The sequence below is a fragment of the Chiloscyllium punctatum genome, chromosome 37 (genome assembly GCF_047496795.1).
Source record: "Chiloscyllium punctatum isolate Juve2018m chromosome 37, sChiPun1.3, whole genome shotgun sequence".
Taxonomy (NCBI): domain Eukaryota; kingdom Metazoa; phylum Chordata; class Chondrichthyes; order Orectolobiformes; family Hemiscylliidae; genus Chiloscyllium; species Chiloscyllium punctatum.
The window spans coordinates 557,767-570,436 of record NC_092775.1 but is presented as its reverse complement, the minus strand read 5'-3'; the positions used below and the strand labels follow the sequence as shown (position 1 = coordinate 570,436).

At 47.8% G+C, this 12,670-nt stretch overlaps 1 protein-coding gene across 2 annotated transcripts in view; it reads left to right on the top strand.

Annotated features, from left to right (window-relative positions):
• Positions 1 to 684: 684 nt before the first annotated feature.
• fer1l4 (fer-1 like family member 4) overlaps positions 685 to 12,670 on the top strand; it is a 356,632-nt gene continuing 344,646 nt past the window's right edge. Inside the window, exons 1-3 of one of the 2 annotated variants that reach the window (XM_072556056.1) lie at positions 685 to 757; positions 1,005 to 1,243; positions 5,636 to 5,691. In XM_072556056.1, coding sequence (XP_072412157.1) covers positions 1,165 to 1,243; positions 5,636 to 5,691 — 135 coding nt within the window. In that variant the 5' untranslated portion in view covers positions 685 to 757; positions 1,005 to 1,164. Of the gene's footprint in view, positions 758 to 921; positions 1,244 to 5,635; positions 5,692 to 12,670 lie in introns of those variants that run through there. The other variant, XM_072556055.1, reaches the window with a different exon arrangement.

Here is a 12,670-nt window from a genome sequence, read left to right as displayed (position 1 = left end):
TCCCATTGTCAAAGGGCGGAAAATGCAGCAATTTTTTTAGTTCATTCACAGGATGTGAGCATTGTTGGCTAGGCCAAATATATTACTCACCCTAATTGACCTACAGGCAGTCAAACCACATTGCTGTGGGTCAAGAGTCACATGTAGGCCAGACCAAGTAAGGATGGCAGATTTTCTTCTCTAAAGGGCATTGGTGAACCAGATGGATTTCCCCCGATAATCATCAATGGTTTCATGGTTATCATTAGACTCCAGATTATTACTGAATTCAAATTCTGGTGAGATTCAAACCCAGGACATTACCTGAGTCTCTGGATTAATAGTCAGTGATAATACCATTCAGGCTGTCACCTCCCCTCATGGGCCTTTTGCAGTGTTATAAGCCAGTTTAGGTTTTGATCTCCCTGTAGTAGTGAAAGAGCCAAAATAATTGTTAAAAATTAGAACATCACCTGATGCATCTAGGACAGCGAATTTACAGCACATGCCATCTTGTCATTACCTTCTTTTAGTAAAACGCGGTTATTAATAGAAGGAAGGGAGGTAAAGGAATGCTTCACCTTGACATTTCTTTGTTATTTCTGTCGTAAGTATGTGTGAAACATGATAACCATTCTTTATTAAGTTTATTTACAGTTTGGTGAGTCAGAGTTGGCATTCAGGACAAAGAAATGCTTGCAGTGATGGGCTTGGCCATATTCGCGATACTTTTGGATTAAGGAAATAAAGCTCAAAGCCAGAAAAGACCAAAATACAAGTAAAGGTTCCAGGAGTTTGAACACAAAACTGACGTGTAAAGATGTGAAAATTGAAAATTATTTGTGTTTGTTTGTTTTGCATATAAAGAAAGTTACCAATCCATTTAATCATTCATTGTGTTGCTATTTCTCCATGTGCGGCTGGAGGGAGGAAATATCAGAGTTTTAATTGTGAAGCTTTGGGATTGGGTGTGGGTGTTTTGACAGATAAACCAGGAATCTGATTGAGCAACTTGTTTTACGCAGAGAGGAGGCTCGAAACCCGGCAGCTTTCAACAGTTAAGAGTCTGCCTCACGGTTCACCCCAGCCAGCAGTTTCATTTCACCAAGATGAGACCATGATTGCACTTTCAGAAAGGGAAATAACAACGTTCACAATTGCAGCAGCGTGATTTGAAAGCTCCCCATGTCTCTCACTCTGTTTCTGAAGAAGGTTTCTAACCTGAGTGGGAAGTATGACCGCCAGGTTCATATCACATTCCGAGGTAAGGAGCCGCGCTAAAAGCTTCTTCCCCAAGGGAGACTCCCAGCTGTTTGCGATGGGAAAGCCTGGAAACCGGGAAAAGTCTCAGCGTCATCAGAAAGTTTAGGAAAAAGTATTCGATTGTGGACAGTATTGCAGTAGGGTGTCAGTTAGCTCTGCTGGATGGTCTGTCTTCCCTCGGCGTTTACGCTCAGGTTAAACCAGCACGAGTCGTCTCTCCGAAGCAGCCCTATGGCGAATTTACCTTCCTGTACTGTCATGTTGTGGGGCCAGGGGCGACACTCCCTGTGGGGGGCCTTTTCCTTCCCTACACTCAGGAGTTACTTCACACGCATAGCTGGAATACCATGACACACCATCCAGAATTAAAATATGTTCACCATCTTCACTCACTGAGTCCAAATTTTAGTTCTCCCTCCCCAATAGTACTGTGTGTTTACCTGCATCCCAAGGACCGCAGTAAGAGGGTGTATCACCATCGCCGCTCTCTCTCCAGGGCAATTAGGGATAGGCAACAAATGCTGGCTTAGTGTCACCCACAGTCCACGAAATTTAAAAAGAACTTATGTAATTAATTCACTACCTGGATACATGGATAGAAAGGCAGATCAAAATCAAATTATCAGATACTGATAATCTGAAATAAAAAGAAGAGAAACTGAACATACACAAAAGGCCTGGAATCATCTATAGAAAAAGTATTGATTTAATGTAACACTCCATTACAAATACTCCAGCAAAATGTCATCAATTGAACCATTATTCATTATTAATGATTATTCTCCTAATATTTATCCCATAGTTGCTACAATCTTTCTTACTGCCCTTGTCTCTTAATTTTCACTTCAGAAGACAAGAAACCAGACAGGAGAACCAGAGAAAATAATAAATAAAATTGGTCATTAATTCATCAAAGGCTGCCATGTTAGTACTAAACATTAAATCCCTCTTTCAGTATTAAGCTGCATCTTGAGCGATCCTAATGTCTTTATTTTGGGTATCTTTATACAAAAGACTATTCTAAATATTCAGCACATCTAATTAACAAAATCCAAAATCAGCTTTATTTGAGTATTGCTTTAGGTTTTTCATCTATATTCACCTGGACAATTCAAAAGAAATGGTTGATAAGAATGCACATTCAAGGTTGCAATCAGATCAGTTGTGACCTTATTGAATGGAGGAACGCGCTATAGGAGCTGAATGGTCCACTCCTGTTCCTAATTTATGCATTTGGATGTATCCAACTTTTATCTGCCTTTAAAAAAAAATCACTCATGGGATCTGTGCATCACTGGCTGGGCCCAGCATTTATTGCCCATTCCTAGTTGCCCTTGAGAAGGTTGTGGTGAGCTGCCTCCTTAAACTGCTGCAGTCCACCTACTGTGGATTGATCCACAGTGCCATTAGGGAGGGGAATCCTAGATTTTGACTCAATGACAGTGAAGGAACAGTGATCTATTTCCATGTCAGGAAGGTGAGTGACTAGAAGGGGAACTTTCAGGTGTTGTGGGTGGCACGGTGGCACAGTGGTTAGCACTGCTGCCTCACAGTGCCAGAGACCCCGGTTCAATTCCCGACTCAGGCGACTGACTGTGTAGAGTTTGCACATTCTCTCCGTGTCTGCGTGGGTTTTCTCTGGGTGCTCCAGTTTCCTCCCACAGTCCAAAGATATGCAGTTTAGATGAATTGGCCATGCTAAATTGCCTGTAGTGTTAGGTGAAGGGGTAAATGTATGGGTGGGTTGCGCTTTGGTTGGTCAGTGTGGACTTGTTGGGCCGAAGGGCCTGTTTCCACACTGTAAGTAATCTAATGTTCACATATGTTTGCTGCCCTTGTCCTTCTAGATAGTAGTGGTAATGGATTTGGAAGATGCTGTCTAAGATGCAGTACATCTTGTAGATTGTATACACTACTGATACTGACTGTTAGGGGTGCAGGAGCTGAGTGGTGCCACATCCACAAACAGGCAAAAGTGAGGACTGCAGATGCTGGAAATCAGAGTCTAGATTAGAGTGGTGCTGGAAAAGTACAGCAGGTCAGGCAGCATCTGAGGAGCCGGAAAATCAAAGCCTTGGGCAAAAGCCTGGTGAAGGGCTTTTGCCCGAAATAATGATTTTTCTGTTCCTCGGATGCTGCCTGACCTGTGCTTTTCCAGCACCACTCTAATCTAGACCCACATCCACAAACAATCAAGTCAGCTGCTTTGTTCTGAATGGTGTCCAGCTTTTAGAGTGCTGTTAGAGCTGCACACATCAGGCAACTGTGGAATATTCCATCACACCTCTGGTTTGTGTCTTATAGTGTGCAGGCTTTGGGAAATCAGGAGTTGAGTTACTCACAGTACTTATATGACTCGTCCAGTTCAGTTTGTGAACAATGGCAACCCAAGGCTGTTGGGGATTTAGTCACAATCACACCATTGATTGTCAAGGGCTGATGGTTAGATTCTCTTTTGTTGGAAATGATCTTTGCATGCACTTGTGTGGTGCAAATTTTATTTACCGTTTGTCAGGTTATGGCTGAATATTGTCTAGACCTTGCTGCATTTTAGACATTTTCAGTATCTGAGGAGTTATGAATGGTGCTGGACATTGTGTAATTGGATATCAGTGAACATCCCCACTTCTGACTTTATGATGGAGGAAAGATCATTGATGAGGCAGCTGAAAGGTGCAGAGATGTCCTGGAGCTGAGATGACTGACTTCATAACCATTCCTTTGCTATATTAAATTGCAGTCACATTTCAACAACAATGATTGAATTCGTCATGATTAATTGAGTTTGTCAGACAGATTCCTCCATTTAACCAAAGCTAGGCCAATGTTCCGGTCTTGTTTAAATCCTATGAACCCAGTTTCTTTTTTATGAGCATGAGCTTCCATCCAGATTCGCAGATGATCAACCAAAAGGATTTGCTGTCTCTATCGCTCTGCTCTTTCTCTCCTATGTCTCTATTCCTGTCACAAACAGACAAACTGAACATCAGTTCAACAGTGTCTTCCATGGACTTCACCCCCCTACTTCTCGAAGTTAATGTGCATGGTGACATGAGTCCAATAGTCCTTGTATTCAGGTAGAAATGTAATTTAGTTATTCTTTAAACTTCTAACTTCAGTAAATCTTGGAACTAAGTAGACAGTTTAAAGTATAAATGTATGCTTATGCATTTATAAAACACAACTTTCCTAATATTTTTAATATTTTGGAGACCAACAGTCAACATAATGCTTTAATCATTGTTTACAGGCATGACCATCTTGCACCTTCTTCCCAATGAAACAACTTGGGCCTTTTTTTAATCTTTAACAACTAAGTTTGTTGGTTCATTGTTGGCACAATACAAATCAGGTCATATGACCCTCTTTATTTTACCCTAAATTAGAAATATTATAACAAAATAATATTATAATACCTTGTATTTGTAACACTTCCAAACAAAGATGTTGATTCTGGAATTTATATAGATTTGTCATGGTACAGACAGAGGTCATTCAGCTCATTGGTACAAAGTATTCCATTTGATTCTGACTAGTGTTTATAAAATTTTCACTATAATTTCCTTGCTTCTGCACTCTGTATTCTTACTTATAAAGCTGAATGCTTTATTAACTGCTTCATTCAACTCATCCTACAGTTTTCATGAGGTGACTCTGCTTGTGTGCCACTGTAGTATTGTACCTTTATATTTTCTCCCCGTATCCTTCCTACAAAAACAAATCACTCACAACTCTCTGTATTAAATTCACCTCACACTTTTCCATCCATTTCACCAACCTGTCCACATCCTCTTGAAGTTCATCATTAAACAGGAAAAGATGGGTCCTAACAGTGTGTAATCGCTTAAAGAGCTTTAGAACATTGAGTTACTGACAAAAATAATAAATAAAATCATACTTGTAAATAAGGTAATACATAGATAGACAGCAGTCTGATTGGACTGCAACAAATTTACAGACTTGCAGAGTTATTACAGCGTAGAAGGTCAACATTCAGCCCATCAAGACCATGCTGACCCTCTGCAGTGCAATTCGATTACCTTGCTCTAACCCAATAACCCTGCAAGTTTATTTTGCTCATGCCAATGGCTGACTAGATTTCAACGTTAATTCTATTTTCTTGTCTGTTTTCCCAACCATTACTCTTCCCTCTCTTGTATGCCAAAATAGAGATAGAAATTATGATGAGTTAGTAAGTCCATTATTGTTTAATGGTTATCAGGATGATAGAAAGTGGGCAAGATGGACATTGACAATTTCTCATTGAATTGTCCTCACAATTCAACTGGATAGAATAGACATTCAGTTCTTAGAATTTATTAAATCATTTGGCTTTAAAAACCTGTCATGACTGACATAGAAATTAACAATATGTTACATCATCTGTTCTCAGGTTATACACACTTGACTAGGAAAGTGAAATGTGAATATGAAGCTGTCTTCAATGAGGTAAGATATCAACATGTAGTTTTCTCAGTAATTAATGATGTTAACCTCAAGTCCCAGTTAAGGAACATTCATGCCATAGAGTGAATAACTAATTGACTATTCAATTATCTCAACACTTTCTGTTTCTCCTGGGATGTTTTTGCTGAACAAAAGCTAAAAGTCATGAATCACAAATGTATAGGTTACAGTCAACGTGTTGTTCTTCCACAGGCTTGAACTGATTTGACTTTCTGATAATCTTAATCCACACTACGAAAGCCAGTATCCCATAATCAAGTCACCCTTTATTTACATGTGCATAATACACTATGCTGATCTAGCCAGCACAGAGCCAGCGCCCAGAGTGAACAGAACCCCTGACACTCTTGTTTATATATTTTTTCTTTTTCTTTTATTCTTTTTTTTTGTTCTTCTCTATTTTCTTCTCTTTCCCCTCCCACACCACTGCCTAAGTGTGGTATTGCTTATATTTTCCCTAACACCCATGTTGTGTGTGCAGGTGTGAGACACAGTGAAAGACAACAGGTGTACAAATCTTTATTCAATTTCCACCACCAGGTAGAAAAGAAACACCCAAGTGGCCAATGACAAGCAATGCCCTTGTCATCACAGGGCAATGCTGCGTGATCAAAAAAGTGAAGGGAAGGGTAGGGATTCAACCAAAATAGAGTTGAAAAGGGAAACAAAGCACTCCACTGCCCTGCAGTGCCCACCTCTCCTTGAACAACTTGAGGAAGTTGGTAGATACTGCGTGCTCCTTCTCCAGGGACACCTGGGCTCTGACGTAGCCGCGGAAGAGGAGCAGGCAATCGGCCATAATGACCCATTCACGGTCTGCTGCCTGGACCTGTTTGGCCAGGCTCAGGAGCAGACCCACAAGGAGATCCTCTAACCTATCCTCCCCTTCCGCGTGGGGTGCACAAAGATCAGGAACTTGGGACTGATGTGCAACTAGAAACAGAGAAGAAAGTATTTAAGAAAATCAAAAAGAGAGTGCAAATGCCCACACCCAATATATACATGGTCCACAGACTCCACAGTACCACAGCACAAGCAGTTGCGCTGGGAGTCTGTGAACCACCGCAATCTGCGGTTGCAAGGGACTGCCACATGCGGTACCCTCCACTCCAGATCCCCGAGAGAAAGGGGGAGGACTCCCACATAGCGGGCCCTCCATTGGGGATCCCCACCTCACGGTGGCAAATGGGCACGCCAAGGCATGTCTGGGCGGTGGATGAGGTAGAAGAGGTGGACGGTGTGCAGCAGCCGTCTGTACAGGGCCCAGCATTTTATGTCCTTAAAAGGGGCAAAACTAAAATTCTGGAGGCAGCACAGGTTCCCGCGGGACGTACGGGACCCTGGGGCCAATGTGAAATTCCATCCGGGCTGGGGTGAACGCGGACGGGATCCCACCGCACACCCAAGCATCCTCCAACTGGGGCACTACGTCAGGTCTGAACACTGCTGTTTTAAGGCGTTGGATGGTGGTGGCCACGTACCGGACGCCTACCGCTGCCCTGTTTGCTGTGTCCTGCGGCAATGTCCAGCCCAGGCCCCCAACCCTGGTCACCCTCGCCACCACGGCTCTCCCCTCCGATAGCCACTCGAACCCGTGAGTACGGAGGTGTGGATTCCTGAGCAGCGGCTCCCTGACGACAGCCGCTACTCCTGCCGGAGGGTAGGCGCGACGCGATTTCACCATGTTCCAGACAGCGATCAGGTCCTGGTAAAAGACAGGCAATGTCCTATGGGCGATCTCCAAACCGTCACAGTCGCCGAACAGGAACTGCGTGTCGTAGTTGAGGTTACGCACCTGGCGGAAAAAATATGTCGCCAGGGCGCACTACTTAGGAGGAGGCTCAACGTAAAGGCATTGCAGCAAGATCTGAAGGCAGAACGTCGCGGCCTGGGTGCGAATGCACACCAGTGACTGACTGCCTTCCTCAATAGGGAGACTCAGAACCTGCGCAGCGACCCTGTGCATCTTTTTGTCCCAGAAGAAGTTGACCAACGTGACAAAACCAGGAGGAGGGACCAAAGGGACCAACTGATACCACAGCATGGCATCCACCAGCTGGTTTATGACCGTCACTCGACTCCTGTAAGACAGCACTCAGAGCAGTCCTGTCCAGCGGCCTAGGCAAGCCGAGACTTTGGCCTCTAATTCCTGCTGGTTCGCCGGCCACTCTTGTTTATTTTTTTAGGGGTTTGACACTTCTGTTCCATTTTTTCTTCTTTTTTTCTTTTTTATCCCCACACTACTGCCTAACTGTGGTAGTGCTTATTTTGTCCCCAGCACCCATGTTGTGTGTGTGCAGGTGTGAGGCACAGTGAAAGACACAGGTGCATGAATCTTTATTCAAATTTCCACCACCAGGAAGAAAGGAAACTCCTGAGTGGCCAATGACAAGCAGTGCCCTTCACATCACAGGGCAATGCTGTGTGATCAAACAGTGAAGGGGAGGGCAGGGATTAAATCAAAATAGAGTTGGAGGGGGAAATAATGCACTCCACTCCCTGAGGCACCCACCTCTTCCTGAACAACTCCAGGGTGTTGGTGGAGACCGCGTGCTCCTTCTCCAAGGACACCAGGGCTCTAACATAACCGCGGAAGAGGGGCAGGCGGTCGGCCCCCTCCATGGCCCGCTGTCTGGACCTGTTTATGGCCAGTTTGGCCAGGCCCAGGTGCAGACCCACGAGGAGGTCTTCAGACCCGCCATCCCTCCTCCATACCGGGTGCCCGAAGATCAGGAGCATGGGACTGAAGTGCAACCAAAAACAGAGGAGGAGGTTTTTCAGAACATCAAAAAGGGAGTGCAAATGCCCATACCCAATATACACGTGGTCCAAGGACTCCACAGCGCCACAGAACAAGCAGTTGGGCTGGGAGTCCGTGAACCACCGTAATCTGCGGTTGCAGGGGACTGCTGCGTGCAGCACCCTCCACCCCAGATCCCCGAGAGAGAGTGGGAGGACTCCCACGTAGAGAGCCCTCCACTGGGGATCCCCACCGCCTGGTTGCAAATGGACACGCCAAGGCAGCAGTCGATACAGGGCCCGCCTTTTTACGTCCTTAAAAGGGACAAAATTAAAATTCCGGAGGCGGCTCAGTTTGTGGGGCACAGGCTCCCGCGGGAAGTACGGGACCCTGGGGCCAATGTGAAATCCCGTCCGGGCTGGGGTGAGCACGGACGGGATCCCACCACACACCCAAGCATCCTCCAACTGGTGCACTACGTCGGGTCCAAGCACCGCTGTTTTAAGGCATCGGATGGCAATGGCTACGCACTGGACGTCTACCGCTTCCCTGCTAGCTATGTCGTGCGGCAGCATCCAGCCCAGGTCTCCGGCACCCAGCACGTCCCCGACCCTGGTCACCCTCGCTGCCACGGCCCTCCCCTCCGACAGCCACTCGAACCCGCGAGTACGGAGGTGCGGATTCCTGAGCAACAGCTCCCTGACCACAGCCGCTACTCTTGCCGGAGGGTAGGCGCAATGCGATTCGACCATGTTCCAAACAGTGATCAGGTCCAGGTAAAAGACAGGCAGTGTCCTGAGGGTGACCTCCAAACCGTCACGGTTGACGAACAGGAGCTGCATGTCGTAGTTGAGGTTATGCACCTGGCGAAAAAAATACGTCGCCAGGGCACACTACCTTGGAGGAGGCTCAACGTAAAGGTATTGCAGCAAGGTCTGAAGGCAGGACGTCACGGCCTGTGTGTGAACGTACACCAGCAACTGACCGCCTTCCTCAATAGGGAAACTCAGAACCTGCGCGGCGACCCAGTGCATTTTTTTGTCCCAGAAGAAGTTGACCAACGTTCTCTGGATGTCAGTGACAAAACCAGGAGGAGGTACCAAAGGGACCAGCTGGTACCACAGCATGGTAGCCACCAGTTGGTTTATGACCGTCACTCGACTCCTGTAAGACAGCACTCAGAGCAGTCCTGTCCAGCGGCCTAGGCAAGCCGAGACTTTGGCCTCTAATTCCTGCCGGTTCGCCGGCCACTCCTGTTTATTTATTTATTTTTTCTTTTTTTTTCTTTTTTTTCTCTTTATTTTATTTTTTTTTCTAAAAACCCCACACTACCGCCTAACTGCGGAGCACTCATGTTTCTTTTTTTTTCTTTTTCTTTTTTTTTTAACCCCCACACTACCGCCTAGTGCGGTAGTGCTTATTTTTTTCCCCCGCACCCATGGTGTGTGTGTGTAGATGTGAGACACAGTGAAAGACACAAAGTGCACAGATCTTTATTCAATTTCCACCACCAGGAAGATAGGAAAAACACCCAAGTGGCCAGTGACAAGCACTGCCCTTCAAACCACAGGGCAATGCTGTGTGATCAAAACAGTGAAGGGGAGGGTAGGGACTAAATCAAAATAGAGTTGGAGGGAGAAATGATGCACTCCACTCCCTGCGGCGCCCACCTCTCCCTGAACGACTCCAGGGTGTCGGTGGACACCGCGTGCTCCTTCTCCAAGGACACCCGGGCTCTAACGTAACCCAGGAAGAGGGGCAGGCAGTCGGCCCTAACGACCCCCTCCACGGCCCGCTGCCTGGACCTGTTGATGGCCAGTTTGGCCAGGCCCAGGAGCAGACCCACGAGGAGGTCCTCGGACCTGCCCTCCCTCCTCCGTACCGGGTGCCCGAAGATCAGGAGCGTGGGACTGAAGTGCAGTCAGAAACAGAGGAGGAGGTTTCTGAGAAAATCAAAAAGGGAGTGCAAACGCCCACACCCAATATATACATGGTCCACGGACTCCACAGCACCACAGAACAAGCAGTTGGGCTGGGAGTCCGTGAACCACCGCAATCTGCGGTTGCAGGGGACTGCTGCGTGCAGCACCCTCCACCCCAGATCCCCGAGAGAAAGGGGGAGGACTCCTGCGTAGAGAGCCCTCCACTGGGGATCTCCACCGCCCGGTGGCAAATGGGCATGCCAAGGGGTGTCCGGACGGTGGATGAGGGAGAAGAGGTGGACGGTGTGCAGCAGCAGTCGATACAGGGCCTTCCTTTGTATATCCCTTAAGGGGACAAAATTAAAATTCCGGAGGCGGCTCAGGTTGTGGGGCACAGGCTCCCGCGGGAAGTACGGGACCTTGGGGCCAATGTGAAATTCCGTCCGGGCCGGGGTGAGCGCGGACGGGATCCCACCGCACACCTGAGCGTCCTCCAACTGGTGCACTACGTCGGGTCCGAGCACCACCGTTTTAAGGCGTCGGATGGCGGTGGCCACGTACCGGACGTCTACCGCTGCCCTGCTAGCTATGTCCTGCGGCAGCGTCCAGCCCAGGCCCCCGGCACCCAGCACGTCCCCGACCCTGGTCGCCCTCGCCGCCACGGCCCTCCCCTCCGACAGCCACTCGAACCCGCGAGTACGGAGGTGCGGATTCCTGAGCAACGGCTCCCTGACGACATCCGCTACTCCAGCCGGAGGGTAGGCGCGACGCGATTCGACCATGTTCCAGACAGTGATCAGGTCCTGGTAAAAGACAGGCAGCACCTTGAGGGAGACCTCCAAACCGTCACGGTCGACGAACAGGAGCTGCGTGTCGTAGTTGAGGTTACGCACCTGGCGAAAAAAATATGTCGCCAGGGCACACTACCTTGGAGGAGGCTCAACGTAAAGGTATTGCAGCAAGGTCTGAAGGCAGGACGTCACGGCCTGTGTGTGAACGTACACCAGCAACTGACCGCCTTCCTCAATAGGGAAACTCAGGACCTGCGCGGCGACCCAGTGCATCTTTTTGTCCCAGAAGAAGTTGACCAACGTTCTCTGGATGTCAGTGACAAAACCAGGAGGAGGTACCAAAGGGACCAGCTGGTACCACAGCATGGTAGCCACCAGTTGGTTTATGACCGTCACTCGACTCCTGTAAGACAGCACTCAGAGCAGTCCTGTCCAGCGGCCTAGGCAAGCCGAGACTTTGGCCTCTAATTCCTGCCGGTTCGCTGGCCACTCCTGTTTATTTATTTCAACCAGGACTCCCTGACTGGATGAGATTAACATCCCCAATGAGAGAATTCATATGCTAAGTGGTCCATCTGGCTGTCCTCATTCCAATCACTGACATGGTCCCAAAAATATTTTATGTTAATCAGTTGGAGTTGGGCAGTAAGTTGTGACTGTGCTGAATCAGGTGGAAAATGGACAAAAGAGAGCATGTGTAATGGGAAGCCAGCTCCTGTTACCACTTCTCCAGTCTCTGCGCTTTCTTAAAGATCAAAGGTGTGTGTGTGTGTGTATGATTATGTGTGTGTGTGTGGTTATGTGTGTTACTATGGAGGGGCCATGGTGGGGGAGTATGTGGGTGAGGGTGTGGTTGATGGGGAGGCTATTCACTGTTCTTGTTTCTGCAGATGAAAAATACAATTACTTACCCATAATCGAAAAATTCCAACTGCCCTCTCCCTCCGATTGGCCACACCCCAAGTGCTCACTCCCCCCAAATCACGCACCCCATTGATCACCCACTCTCCCCATAGATCACCCACAGCCCCCCAAAGATTTCCCTCTCCCCAATCGCCCACTCCTCCCAATTGCCCACTGCCCACTGATCATCACCCCCCCACTGACGCACACTCCCAATTACCCACTCTCCCTGATTGCTCACTCCCCACCAATCGCCCACTACGCCCAATCACCAACTCCCCACTGACCACTCATTACCCACATAGATTGCCCTCACCCCCCCCAATCATCTACTCCCCCCATGGATCGCCCTGACAACCCCACTAACATGTCCAATCACCCTTTCCCCTCTTGATCTCTTACTCCACCCAGATCGTCCATTTCCCCCAATCACCCACTCCTCCCAATCACCCATTTCCCCGATTGCTCATTGACCCTGATCGCCCACTCCCCCCGATCGCCCACTACCCCTGATTGCCCACTTCCCCGAACACTCCACTTCCCGTGACACTTGCATTCCCCTTGATCACCCACTCTCCCCAACTGCTCACATCTCTAATCACCCA